The sequence below is a fragment of the Salvia splendens genome, chromosome 22, assembly GCF_004379255.2.
Source record: "Salvia splendens isolate huo1 chromosome 22, SspV2, whole genome shotgun sequence".
Classification (NCBI taxonomy): Eukaryota; Viridiplantae; Streptophyta; class Magnoliopsida; order Lamiales; family Lamiaceae; genus Salvia; species Salvia splendens.
In genome coordinates, this window is record NC_056053.1 from 19160710 (window position 1) to 19175755 (window position 15046).

A 15046-nucleotide genomic window follows, 5' to 3' on the forward strand; every position below is an offset into this window, starting at 1 on the left:
AAAAATATAAAAGCATTAAATCAGGAATATAAAAAACAATTAAGACAAGTGCGATTGATTATCATTAAGCACCGAAAGATCTAAACAAAGAGTACATAAGCCAATACCATCTGAACATCACCTATTTTTTAATTCTTTTTTCCTACACCAAATTAAAAACAAAAAAATATAGGAAAATAGCGAAGAAGAAGAAGAAGATATGAAAGCTATTTATAAAAAGAGGGGTAACTAGTTCAGATGGCAAAGTGGTAGTAGCATAATTTCTAGAAGCCCACGTCTCCTTCACTCGTCGTCCTCATCCTCATCATCCTGCAAATTGGAACATAAATTAAAAATATTCTTAGTAAAAAATAATTTAATTAAGCAGTGCTTATTACATCTGCGCTGCCATCTTCGTCGTCATCATCTTCATCGTTTACCTCTGACTTGGATTTGTCGGACTCGTCATCAGCACCACCACCGTCGTTCTGCTTAGAGATTTTGACTTAGTTGATGCGTGAAAAATTAACCAAAAATAACAGAATATGGTGAGAGAGAGAATTACGAGTTTCTTGTTGTAAGCCTTGAGTGTTACTTCATAATCGCTTTTCCTCTTCTCCGCCTTAGCGACGTATGGAGCTTTCTCCTGTAAACCGAAGATCGTGAACTCAATTGAATTGAACAATTGAAATTTGAAGAAAAATGATGCTATAATCATATTTCAAAGCAGCGTCAGGCTTACAGCTTCAGTCATGGATTTCCATTTCTCACCACCAGCCTTTCCAACCTACGAAGAATTTGTATATATGATTCGTCAAAACTTCATACAAACAACCAAAACCACACTCAATTCTGGATCTGGATCTAAACTAGGAGTAACTACTCACAGCGGAGACCGATTTGTTGTTCGGGTGCTTCTCTTTGTAAGTCTTCCTGAAGTCCTCCCTGCCAGTTTTACAGATACCAAATCAGAAAAACAAATTCATATGTAAGTAGAGGAAAAATCAACATGTACAAATCCATACATGAAGACGAAGAAGGCACTAGCAGGCCTCTTAGGCTTGTTCGGATCCTTAGCCGCCTTCCCCTTCTTCACCGCCGGCTTTTTACCGCCCGCGGCTCCTTTCTTCACCGAAAGCCTATACAAAGCAAATAATCAATTAGCCTCGGAAACAAACTCACACACCATAAATCACGGATCTAAAGCAAAACCGATCGGAAAAACCTACTTCGCATCCGCTTTCTTCGACTCTGCCTTGGATCTTCCTCCTTTCATGTCGAACCTGCGAAATCGGCGGAAAACTCGGTCAGGATCGGTGCAACTCGGCGAGAAACACAATTTTGAACTCACCTAGTAATGAGAATTCTAGAGAGAGAGAAAAACGAAGAGATATGCTTTGCGTTGGCGTTGTGTGTGTGCGTTAGCGAGAGAGAGTGGTATATGTGAGAGGGAGGGATAAGGGGTCTGAAAGGAAAGAGCCTCAAAAGTTCTCCCAAAATTCACTCACAAACCAAATTGAAGTCCGGGTTTGGGCGGGATTTCAATTTCCCCCCGCCATGTCACCGATCCGCGTGAACCTCATCCGACCGCTCTCATTGGTGGGATTCGTTACGCGCTGCACCTTCTCTTGGCTCTGTGTTTTCTCTGTGTTTGTTGCGGAGGGGGTCGAGGCCGTTGGATGTGGTGCTGACGGTACTGTAGGTGCACGTGGCGAGATCGCATCGGCTGGGGGGTTAAGTGCCCTTTGGGGTGTAATGACTGAATTAGCCTTGTGCGTTATGACGATTAAGGGCCTGGCAGAGGTTGTGGCCATTTATTAAACAAATATTGATAAGCTGGAGAGTCTGGATTCGAGCTTCGTGAGTGGCGGAGCGGGAAAATTGGAGAGTGTGCCTGATTCGCGTAGCGCGATATTTAAGAGCCGGAGCTTGTTGGGGCCGGAGAAGTACCAGTTGATGAACTTCTTCAAGCTCATCCATTGGAAGGTCAATTCTCTTCTCGCCTTTACCACTCTTAGAAGAACATTTATTCTAGAAAGCTAATGCTTGTTTAGTAGTGAATTTAGCTGATTCCAGTGTCAAACTTTGTCATACCTCATAATATGAACCATTAAGCTAAATAAGATCCTTAAAGTAGACCTGAAATAGTAGGTCCAAGACTTAGTTCTTGACATCTTGTAGTAGTAGTGATGCTGCTGCAAAAGTTTTGGTTGTTTACCACTGTTATTTTGCCTATTTGACTGTCGACTTTTTTGAAGTGAACATTTTAAAATGCGGAAGCTGAATTTTGATCTGAGGCTCATTAACTCAGCCTAAGAATCTGGATGTTTAGGAGGACAATAATTTGTTCCTTTAGAAGGCTGAATATACCCAGATGGACCTTAAATTTTACCCATATTTGCATATTCCATATCCCTACATCCTAATTTACGGACTTGTCTTTATTATTCCATTTGTAGGCATGACCAATTAGATAGAGGGAAATCAGAAAGTAGTCGTGCCTCAGTAGAGGGAAAATCAGAAGGTTATTGTTCCTCATCAATTTGCAATTGCATGCATATTGAATCTGGGGAATGCTGAATTAATGTTAACAGCATGATTTGATATTAATAGTTGGACATGCTAAAGTGGTTATGACGTGAAAGCAAGATTCATACTAGGTGATTTGAAATGAATCTGCTCTTTCATTTCCTATGTTGTCCAATTTAATTTGACTTTACTTCTTGGCGAACTAGTTTCACTCAGCAGTGCAGTTCCAGATCTCTGTCCTTATGAAAATTCTGAAATGTAGAGAAAATGTGATCTGTAGAGTACAGAATATATAGTTTTATAGATTATACGCTAACTCGCCATGTTGTACATTCCTAAGAATATAGGTAGATGATTTTCTCCCATTGCACAAACCCTTTACTTATGGGAGAACAATTGTTTGAAGGCTAATTTCGCTTTTGAAAGTTGCATTTACCTTTTTCACCCTAAAAATTTATGTAATTCTGGTTAGCACCGTCTGACATTGTTTAGATTCGTGTTTGAAATCTGTCAAGTGACACCTCACATTTGTTTTACAGTGTCTTTGGCTACATTGTTGTTTGCATTTGTTTTCAAGAGTGTAAATGCCGTTGACCAACGTTTGTAGAATTTCATGTCCAATGAAGATCTCATTTACACCTCTCCATTTGCTGTATTCTCATTAGTCATTCCAATGCCCTGTATCCCCCTCTTACTTATAATTCTCTTTTTTCAAATTGTTGGGTGGTTCTTTGTCATTTAACAACCAACCAGATAGTTTTAATTAGCAAATTAATCAGTAACCACTGTAGATACTCATAATCTGTACTAAAGGAGTGGTGAAAGGTGCATCTTTACCCATAGCTACTATTGGGTTATTTTGCAAAAGTCAGATGATATAAATAAAATAACCATTAGCTCAAAGAATCAAAGTACATGGATTGGTGGCATTAATTAGACAGTTTTTGCTTGACCTTTTTAGGTTTTCTAACGCAAATGGTGCCATAATATACCCCATTTATGGACAAGGGGAACTTTCTCAAGCTTTTTGTCGTCGTGCTGCTGTCAAGGGGTGCATTTATGTAAGTATAGTTACCTATGATTGTCTTGGATGATTGTTGTCATTTGATATAAGTATGCGTTTTCATTCTGTTGCTTGCTGATATTTTCCATCTGCAGATTCTGCCTATGTCTTTCTTTGCCGTGTTTTCTAATTTAGCTATTTGCAGCATTTTGTACACTGGCTGGTATTTAGTGCATTTTTTAATTCTGTTTTGTTATAACATAATTGTGTTTTATAGTATTAGTTACATTCCAAAATTAGCCCATCCCAAAATGATTAAAAAAAAGTAAAACAAACATTCCGTGATGTGTCATGTGTGCGACATGAGCGAAGAAATCAGACTGAATATGCTAATATTTGGTTTTAATTTCATATATTCAAATCTTGCATGGCACAATTTTTATGTAAAATTTAATGTATGAAGTGTTTAGCTTTCAGTTCACCTCATAATCAAAATCTGGATCCACCCTGCTTGGGAACTACCATTCCTGCTATTTTGATGGTGTATAGAGGTAGAAGAGCACTTCAAGTTTTTCGAACAATGAATACTCAGTAATGCTGGAGAGTATTGATTGAGCAAGAAAAGTTAATCTAGGATACATGTGATTTATCAATCATATGTATTTATCCCTATAAAGTTATTTTGCTTTCTACTTTCTTTCAAAGGTTTGACAACAATAATATAACTGCCTTTAATTCTTTCTCTACACGCATATGCTACTCTCAGCAATCACTATAAGCCTGTCCTCAAGCTGATGTTTCTTTTTATGAGGTCATATTCTATTGTGATTCCGACCTGATAAATTGTCGTCCATTCATTTGTGAAGACCTTGATTCTAGGAGATTCTTTCTCTACACACATCTGCTACTCTCAGCTCTCACTATAAGCTTGTTCTGAAGCTGATGTTTCTTTTAATGAGGTCATGCTGTATTGCGATTCCGACCTGAAAATTTTTTATTCATTCATTGCTAGTGAAGACCATGGTTCTAGGATATTCTTTGTACATTGCATAGTATAGTTCTGGATTTACTTAAGTGAGTGTGGCTGGCATGCTAAATTCTCAAGTTTAATAAAACAGTTATCTGTATATAGCCATTTTCTTTTTTGCATCTGAATGGTGCTTAATATTTAAATAGTTTCATTGTTATATTTTCAAGACCCCATTTCTGATTTATATGGGTTGATGTTGAAGTTAAGATTGTAACCTTTTTTGGCTTACCAATATATAGTCAGCAGCCAATGTTAGACCTTTGATTCATTTTGGACTTGTTAGATAGTCCCTAATGTTATTTTCCATCTCTTTAATTTATTTTACAGGTTTTAAGGATGCCTATAACTGCTCTGATCATGGATAAGGTTTGACCGATATCTTTTGCTCATAGTCAGATTTGTAACACATGGATGATTCTCTGTGTTACTGTGTATGATATCATGAGTATATCTATGAGTCTTCCATTTCAGTAATGTGATTTTTTACAGGATGGGCGTACCTATCAAGGTGTAAGATTAGCATCTGGTCAGGAGCTATCCAGTCCTCTGCTGATTCTTGCTCCCTCTTTCACAATTCCAAAAACTTCATCGCCTGGTGTTGAGGTGACAAATTCTAATGATAAAAGTCCCTCAAATGCTGAAGGGAATGTTGCTCGGGGAATATGCATTGCCAAGAATTCTGTAAAGTCAGAAGCTGCTAATTGCCTGGTGTTCTTTCCTCCAAGATGTAAGCTTAATATATTTAATTACACTGACAATTGTCAAATTTTAACATGTCATGTGACATGCGCTAATTATTTTTATATGCAGCTCTGTATCCAGAACAGAAAACATCAGTCCGTGTATTGCAGCTGAGCAGTAATGTGGGCATTTGCCCCTCTAACACGGAAGTATCTGTGGCGCTTAAAGAAGATGACTTCACTCGCATAATAAGATGCTTTTTTCCATTGAATCAGAATTGCTTTCTCACATTTAATCACGAAAATCATTGCAATGGTCTTTTGAGATAAACTTATCTATTGCTGCATCTATATTTTTGACATTAATAAATTTGTTTTAGTTGGCAACTAGAGTATCATCCAACATGTGTTATTGTGCCTACCTAATTTCAGGTTTGTGACATATCTGTCAGCTGTCTGTGATGAAGCTGTGGAAGGGAAGAAATTACTAAATGCAGCCGTAAATGCACTGTTCCATATAGCTGTATCTTCGTCGCCTGAGAATAATGAGATAGATAATTTACGTGAGCACACAGAAGAAAAACCCTGTTTGCTTTGGAGCGCCTTGTACATTCAAGATCTAACTAAGGTTTTGCACCCTGTTCTTCACTTTTTTTTATCGTAAAGTTTGATTTTCCATCTACAATGTCTGCATTTTGATGTAGTACAATGCTCTAAATTTTTAGGATGACTGACTGATGGGTTAATTGCTCAATTGTTACAAGTAGTGATAAAAAAAATAGAAAATGTAGTCTCTAGGCAAGGAAACACTTCCATTAAAATCAACATGGAGGCATCATCCCATGTAATGTCTTCACTTTGAAAGGATACCTTTGTGTTGAGTGTTGATTTTTATTCCACTAAACACATACTACGTGTTTAATAACTGTACCCTTCTTATATTAGTACTCCCTCCGTCCTGCACTACTCGCACGTATTTCCTTTTTGGGCGTCCCAAGTTACTTGCACTCTTTCCATTTTTAGTAAAAATTTTCACCTATAGCCGTCATTTTTGACTTTCCTATACACTCATTCCTTAATCTCCGTGCCGAAAAGGAAATGAGCGAGTAGCTCGGGACGGAGGGAGTACAATATTAAATGATACACTTCAAATAATATTTTCTATCAGCTGTTTTTTCCATATATGGAATATCAACCTGCCCTAGATCGTTTGGAATAGGGATCCAATCTGTTGAATCTTTTGATTTTTGACCTAAAAAGTTAATAGAAGCTGCTAACCATTTTGTTAATATATCTAAATCTGTTCTAAAAGGAACTCCTATAATGTAATGAATCGCTTGTAAGATTACGTTTCTGTTAGGTGATCCATGAGAGTTTCAGATTGAGTACATAAACTTTGAAAATTGCATTAAGCATGTTCCCTTAATCTTCATCTGATATGATTGATTGCAGTTCCACGGTGCTGCTTGTAACTCCATCAGGTTCACTCCGATGCCAGATGAGCATCTGCATTATGATGATATTCTAGATGCGACAGAAAAGGTATTTGTTCTCAAGTTCAATGGCTTCCAAGGTTTGTAATTTGTGACATGCGCTTCACTGTTGTTGATCAAACACGAACCCTATTCCTTTTGCAGCTCTTTAAAGAATTGTTTCCAAATGAAGACTTTTTTGCAACAGCAAGCACATCTGATTCTGATGAGCATCTTGATGACGGGAATACTGAGTCGGATCCATAGGAGAAATATTCTGAAAAACCTACTGGGCTGTCCATGTTAAAACCGAGTGATTGTGAAGAATGCGCTTACAGAGATCACATGCTCTTGTATCTACCAAGCCTGCCCATGGTGAATTCCACATGTCATCACAGCTGAAGTTGATTATCGATCAGAAGATGCAATGCAATTAAGAGGTAAACGAGTGCGCTTGTTCTAAATCTCCTCCGTTGCAACATTGGGTTGACTGTCCACGCAGTGATGACCGGAGGCGGAGAGTATTTCAGTGGTGAAAACTAGGGGGTGTGTCGTGCCTACTTGGTTGTTTGGAATTAGATACGCGATGTTGGAGCTATGGTCATTGGGGAAACCTTAGCTGAAGGTGTTCTACTTCATCCAATTATTCCAAATTAAAAAAAAAAGTGTTTTTTCGTAAGTCTCATGCATGTTTTAATTTTGTATTTGTATTTGTATTTGTATTTGTATTTGTATTTGTATTTGTATTTGTATTTGTATTTGTTGCTTCTTATTTATACAGCACAACAGGACCCCTGTATTATTTAACTTTTTAATCATATTACTTATTAGCCGAAGTTGTTGAGGTTGTGGTAAGTCGGTAATTGTTGGTAAATCTGTACATTGTTTGGCAATCAAACACGAACCCTATTCCTTTTGCAGCTCTTTAAAGAATTGTTTCCAAATGAAGACTTTTTTGCAACAGCAAGCACATCTGATTCTGATGAGCATCTTGATGACGGGAATACTGAGTCGGATCCATAGGAGAAATATTCTGAAAAACCTACTGGGCTGTCCATGTTAAAACCGAGTGATTGTGAAGAATGCGCTTACAGAGATCACATGCTATTGTATCTACCAAGCCTGCCCATGGTGAATTCCACATGTCATCACAGCTGAAGTTGATTATCGATCAGAAGATGCAATGCAATTAAGAGGTAAACGAGTGCGCTTGTTCTAAATCTCCTCCGTTGCAACATTGGGTTGACTGTCCACGCAGTGATGACCGGAGGCGGAGAGTATTTCAGTGGTGAAAACTAGGGGGTGTGTCGTGCCTACTTGGTTGTTTGGAATTAGATACGCGATGTTGGAGCTATGGTCATTGGGGAAACCTTAGCTGAAGGTGTTCTACTTCATCCAATTATTCCAAATTAAAAAAAAAAGTGTTTTTTCGTAAGTCTCATGCATGTTTTAATTTTGTATTTGTATTTGTATTTGTATTTGTATTTGTATTTGTTGCTTCTTATTTATACAGCACAACAGGACCCCTGTATTATTTAACTTTTTAATCATATTACTTATTAGCCGAAGTTGTTGAGGTTGTGGTAAGTCGGTAATTGTTGGTAAATCTGTACATTGTTTGGCAATCAAACACGAACCCTATTCCTTTTGCAGCTCTTTAAAGAATTGTTTCCAAATGAAGACTTTTTTGCAACAGCAAGCACATCTGATTCTGATGAGCATCTTGATGACGGGAATACTGAGTCGGATCCATAGGAGAAATATTCTGAAAAACCTACTGGGCTGTCCATGTTAAAACCGAGTGATTGTGAAGAATGCGCTTACAGAGATCACATGCTCTTGTATCTACCAAGCCTGCCCATGGTGAATTCCACATGTCATCACAGCTGAAGTTGATTATCGATCAGAAGATGCAATGCAATTAAGAGGTAAACGAGTGCGCTTGTTCTAAATCTCCTCCGTTGCAACATTGGGTTGACTGTCCACGCAGTGATGACCGGAGGCGGAGAGTATTTCAGTGGTGAAAACTAGGGGGTGTGTCGTGCCTACTTGGTTGTTTGGAATTAGATACGCGATGTTGGAGCTATGGTCATTGGGGAAACCTTAGCTGAAGGTGTTCTACTTCATCCAATTATTCCAAATTAAAAAAAAAAGTGTTTTTTCGTAAGTCTCATGCATGTTTTAATTTTGTATTTGTATTTGTATTTGTATTTGTATTTGTATTTATATTTGTATTTGTATTTGTATTTGTATTTGTTGCTTCTTATTTATACAGCACAACAGGACCCCTGTATTATTTAACTTTTTAATCATATTACTTATTAGCCGAAGTTGTTGAGGTTGTGGTAAGTCGGTAATTGTTGGTAAATCTGTACATTGTTTGGCAATCAAACACGAACCCTATTCCTTTTGCAGCTCTTTAAAGAATTGTTTCCAAATGAAGACTTTTTTGCAACAGCAAGCACATCTGATTCTGATGAGCATCTTGATGACGGGAATACTGAGTCGGATCCATAGGAGAAATATTCTGAAAAACCTACTGGGCTGTCCATGTTAAAACCGTGTGATTGTGAAGAATGCGCTTACAGAGATCACATGCTCTTGTATCTACCAAGCCTGCCCATGGTGAATTCCACATGTCGTCACAGCTGAAGTTGATTATCGATCAGAAGATGCAATGCAATTAAGAGAAAATCGCGTATATAGGCTACTTGGCCTTTAAAATTACGTAAATGTACCCATTTTGTTATCAATTCCATTTATGAGACAAACGCCGATGAAGTTGGCGTGTTTATAAGTAAAAACGCCAATAGTATTGGCGTGTCTATACGCAAACACGCCAACATAGTTGGCGTTTTACAATGGCACCGTATCTTGCTCGTATTTTTAACCAAAATACTTAAATTTGAACACGCCAATCTTGATGGCGTTTTTAAGTTATAAAACGCCAAGGTCATTGGCGTGTTTAACATAAAAAACGCCAACCTGATCGGCGTTTTTTGGTTGAACCATATTTCTCAGATCTCCCTCAAAATCGCAGACCCTAGTCACATTCCCTCCCTCCCCAAAACGCGAAAAATTTTCCCAAAGCTGAAAAACGCGAAAACGCTTGCATTGGTCGGGTTAACCCGGTAGTGGATTGAAGCGTGTAGATTTCTATTTTGGCTCATTTCTTCCAAATATTAGTACTCGCAATCGGTTAGTATAGTTAATTTTTAACTCATTCTTCCAAACATTAGTCTACCAATATTTGATGGATTATTATGATAGTATATATTGTAGTGTAATTTATATAATTATTTGATGGATTGTTATAGTATTATAAATTGTATAGTAATTAATAGAAATATTTTGACCAATTGTTATGGTATTATATGTTGTAGTATATCTAATTTTTTACCCATATTTGATAGATTGTTATGATAGTATATATTGTAGTGTACTGTAAAGAAATATTTTTGACCAATATTTGTGTTTGACATTAATGCAGATAGTATGACGTGGTGTGTCCATTTATATTGGGGTGGAAATATAATTCTCGGAACAGTTATTTCATATGATCCTCCTTTTGCAAAAGGATTGATTATGTTGGATGAAAGTATTTCCTACGAAAAGCTTGTGGAAACAATTTGTGAAAGAATGGGGATAAACATATTTGAAAAAAAACTTCAAATAGTATGGAAATGTCATATATTTTATGGATCTTCAATCACGTATATAGGTATTTTACTAGAAGAAGTATACATGCCACTAATGTTTAGTGAGAGTATGACTACAGGAGGTCAAATTGAATTGTATGTTGAGTATTCGTCAATTACTCAACAACATAGTCATCATCTCATGAGTAATGATGTTGGTACGTCTACGAGAGGCCGAGAACCATATGTCGCTGCAACACAAGATTTTGATGTTGGTACGTCAACGAGAGGCCAAGAACCATGCTTCGATACAACACAAGATTTTGATATTGGAGGCGTGCATTTAGGGGACAGTGACAACTGTGATGTGGTTCAGGACATAATTGGTCCTGATAAAGCCGACTTTCTTGATCCACAATCACCTTATGATTCTGAAGATGTCGATCCGGATAGTACAGATTCAGATGGTGCTTCGTCGGATGAGGACCAATTTGTTGCTCCAAGAACATCCATTCCGGTTGGAGAAACAGTGGTTGGAGAAACATCAATTGGAGGAAGAGCAGTACGAGAAAGAGTAGTTCCACAGTTCCCACAGCCTGGTATGAACTATTTTCGCACCTTACCAGGTCCATATGATAGTTTTGATCCAAAAAACTTTGAGTCTGATGATCTCAATGTGCATTATTGGAGTGAAAAAGATCCGAGCAATGTCGGTTTGCATACTAAATTTAAAACCAAATTGGAATTGAAGTCAGCTGTGACTTTTTGGCATTTGGAAAAAATCCGACAATATACAGTTGTTGAAAGTAAAGGAAAGAGATGGCATGCAGTTTGTAAGTGGCCACAAGGAAATCCGAAAGATAAGTCCTTACCGCCATGTTTGTGGGAGTGCCGAGCAACATTGAGGAAGCATGATGAACACTGGCAAATTAGAGTGTTTAGCACTGCTCATACTTACATGGGGGATCGTAATTATAATGGGCACGCTAATCTTTCGTCGGGTATGATAGCGTTGAGTGTTCGACATCAGATAGAAAACGATCCTTGCTACAAGGTAAAAGCAATTGTGGCGGATATTGAAAATAGATTTCATGTGAAAGTTAGTTACAAGAAAGCATGGTATGCTCGGAGGACAGCTATTGAGCTTGTGTATGGTTCGTGGGCGTGGAATTTCAAAGTTTTACCAGGTTATTTGAATGAGTTGCAAAGACAAAATCCTGGCACAATTGTCGAATGGTTACATGATGAAAGATTAAGCAACGGTATGAACAAGGTTTTCAAGTACGTATTTTGGGCTTTTGGTCCAGCTGTGGAGGCTTTTCAACTATGCAAACCAGTTTTAACCGTTGATGGAACTCATCTACGTGGACGATATCGAGGTAAAATTCTTATTGCCGTTGGATTTGATGCTAATAAGAAATGTTTGCCTATTGCATATGCCATTGTTGATGAGGAAACCATACAAAGTTGGAATTGGTTTATGGAACGTATTAGAATTCACGTAGCCAAGCATGAAATATGTGAAATATCTGATAGGCATGTGGGAATCATAGATGCAATGAATTCTCCCATATGAAAAGAAGAACCCAATGTGGGGCATCACAGATTTTGCTTGGTACATGTTAGAAAAAATGTTTTGCAGAATCACAAAAGCATCATGGTAAAAAAACTTGTTTGGAAAATTGGTATTGCTACAAAGAAACGCAAGTTTAAGATCAGACGTCGTTTACTTCGAACCATCAACAACGAGGCTGTGCAGTACCTTGATGCCGTGGAGTTAGAAAAATGGAGTTTGGCGTATGACAAACACAAAAGATGGGGTGAGATGACCACTAATATGGTTGAATCTTACAACAATGTGTTGAGAGGCGCAAGACAACTCCCAATTAAAGCTTGCATTGATCTGATATTTTGGAGGACAATAGAATGGTTTAATGAGCAGTCAATTGCATCAACACAGTGTGCCACACCACTTACCCCGTGGGCCCATGAAAAGGTGTGCAAAAATGATGTAAAAGGTCAATTACATAATGTGAGAGTCTCAAACACAATTGCAGGGCTTTACGTGGTTCGAACAAAGCGTCGAATTGGTGGAAAGGGCGGTAATAAGTGGAAGGTAAAGTACTTGGAGTCGAACTGCAAATGTCAAAAGTGGCAGATGTGGAGACTTCCATGTTCACATGCAGCGGCAGTTGCACGGTTTAGAAACGAGCCCATGCTGTCGCTTGTTGATAACGTATACCGCACAAGTGTTTGGGTACGCCAATATTCTACGGTGTTCAATCCAATCAGACACCAAGATTATTGGGTTGTGCCTGAATGGACTTTGCAATGTTCACGAGCCCAGTTAATGCCTAAAAGTCGAGGTCGATATCGTACTACTAGGATTCCTAATCAGATGGATGTCCGTGAAGCTGACCAGCCACGCGCCCGACGCCGATGTAAACATTGCCGTCAACCAGGGCACGACAGACGCAACTGCCCGAATGCTTCTTCAAGGATGGATACTCAGTTGGTAGATGATGCCGCTGACGATTTTATGCCTCCACCTCCATCAAGATCTGCAGTTCGAGGTCGTCATTCTATCAGCCACACTGATGATGCAGATCACGATTTTATGCCTCCACCAAGATCTGCAGTTCGAGGTCGGCATTCTGTCAGCCACACTGGTGGTACAGGCGACGACATTGGGCTCAGTGATATCCCACATTCTCCACCTAGGTCTTCTGTGCGAGACGATTTTTTCGGGGTTGATTTAGAGAATGTCGTTGTGCAAGATACTCCTCCGTCTAGACTCTCCACCGCCAGAATCGGGAAGGGTATCCGTAGCTTCTTTACCCGGAAAAGGCGAGACAATTGAATGTGTAACAACTATTTAGTTGAATTGAACATTGTTCTGTTTATAATCGTAGCTATTTATTGAATTGAACATTGTAACGTTTTACTCGCCAAAATTTTCCCAAGCCAAATTTTTCCCAAGGTAAAAACGCCATCTCCGTTGGCGTTTTTCACTAAAAACGCCAACGACAGTGGCGTGTTTATGCAGAATGTCCATTACAACGTAGGAAAATTTGGCAAAATTTTTCCCAAGGTAAAAACGCCATCTCCGTTGGCGTTTTCCACAAAAAACGCCAGTACTATTGGCGTCTTTTAAAACACGCCAACGACAGTGGCGTGTTTATGCAGAATGTCCGCTACAACGTAGGAAAATTTGGCAAAATTTTTCCCAAGGTAAAAACGCCATCTCCGTTGGCGTTTTCCACAAAAAACGCCAATACTGTTGGCGTCTTTTAAAACACGCCAACGAAAGTGGCGTGTTTATGCAGAATGTCCGCGTAGGGAAATTTGGCCAAATTTTCCCCAAGTTAAAAACGCCAATTGGAGTGGCGTTTTATACAAAATCTTAGTGACATAAAAAGGCCAACTGGGAATGGCGTGTTTGTTCCTATCGTCGACCAATAAGTAATATAAAGAGTTCAAAATATCAATATGAATACGTGTAAAAAGAGGATTTATCAAATTACTAATATAACGAGTTCAAATCAATGAAAAACCACCAATATCAATAGAAAGTATCAAATTAGTTTAATCATCTCGCCGTTTCCGCATAAACAAACCCCGTATCCCCTTCCCAATTCTGGATGTAGATCTAGGGATCCTTGAGGGAGGAGTATCTTGAACAACAGCGTTCTCTAGATCCACCCCAAAAAAGTCATCTTGCACAGACGACCGCGGTGGAGAAGTGGGGACATCACTGAGGCCAATATCTTCTCCGGTGCCACCGGTGTGGCTGACAGAATGACGGCCTCGAACTGCAGATCTAGGTGGAGATGGTTCCACAAAATCGTCATCGGAGCGGTGTACGGGCTGAGATGACGACTCTCCGCAGGCGGTTTTCTTTTTGGTTCGTCGTTTTGCCTTTTGCCTTGCGGGTACGTCCACGTCCATTGCAGAGCGCTGCGAAGGACGGTAGTCCATCCGCTCAGCCTCCCCGGATATCCGCAGTCCTTCTTCAATCATCCTCGAAATGGTTCCCAAAGCCGGATGTTCTGTCGTATCTTGGCCACTTAGAAAGTGGCGCACGTTGTGAAGTGTCTCCACCTACAATTATCAAAGTTAAATACATATCATAATATGAATTTAAATAATTAACTAGGGTTTGGTTAAGTATGAATAATTTACTGCGAATCTATGAGAAGATGCCGTTTCGTGGAAGCCCTGTTCAGCATGCACGCCGGGTTTGGTTAAATACACCACAGTTATCTGCCGAAACCAATCCATATATTCTTCGGTTGCAACAGGCTCATCACTGTACTCCAGATCAGTCCACACCAAAAAGTGCATGTTGTCCCACTCCTGTATATAATTGGCGTGCCAATCAACCCAATTTCGACCAGCTTTTCCACGGCGATCCTGTTTCGCAAAATCAGTACCGTGGAACCGGGGGAGTTGCGGTATATACGGTTGGACAATCCCAAATTGGCGCAACACTCGGTGTGGCAGGTGTGGCTCAGCCAGATTCCAGCAAGTAAGCGTTGTTATCGACATCCATACAGGACGACCGGCATCACAACTTTCCGGCAACTGCCGTTGGAGATAAGACATCCAAATAAACTACATGTAACACAAATTTATTCAAATTAATTTCAATAAAAAACAACAAACAAAAAATAATTTATAAGTATATGAAGTACCTGGTTGGCATGCATCATGGA

At 39.1% G+C, this 15046-nt stretch overlaps 2 protein-coding genes and 1 pseudogene across 2 annotated transcripts; 1 reads left to right on the forward strand and 2 right to left on the reverse strand.

The window, feature by feature from the left end:
• Positions 1–39: 39 nt before the first annotated feature.
• On the reverse strand, positions 40–1793 carry LOC121786873 (annotated as a pseudogene).
• A 10-nt stretch (positions 1794–1803) lies between these two features.
• On the forward strand, positions 1804–7529 carry LOC121786874 (rab escort protein 1-like; the record flags this gene model as incomplete). Its single annotated transcript, XM_042185476.1, has 9 exons — positions 1804–1965; positions 3300–3361; positions 3470–3569; positions 4869–4907; positions 5031–5268; positions 5352–5545; positions 5613–5849; positions 6674–6763; positions 6859–7529. Coding segments are annotated over 9 exons (1224 nt in total), but the record flags the coding sequence as incomplete, so codon positions are not given.
• A 6737-nt stretch (positions 7530–14266) lies between these two features.
• LOC121786302 lies at positions 14267–15046 on the reverse strand. The gene is made up of 2 exons (XM_042184911.1): positions 15026–15046; positions 14267–14945 (listed from the first exon to the last, which is right to left on the reverse strand). The coding sequence occupies exons 1-2, from the start codon at positions 15041–15043 to the stop codon at positions 14484–14486; spliced, it is 480 nt and encodes a 159-aa protein (XP_042040845.1). The 5' UTR covers positions 15044–15046; the 3' UTR covers positions 14267–14483.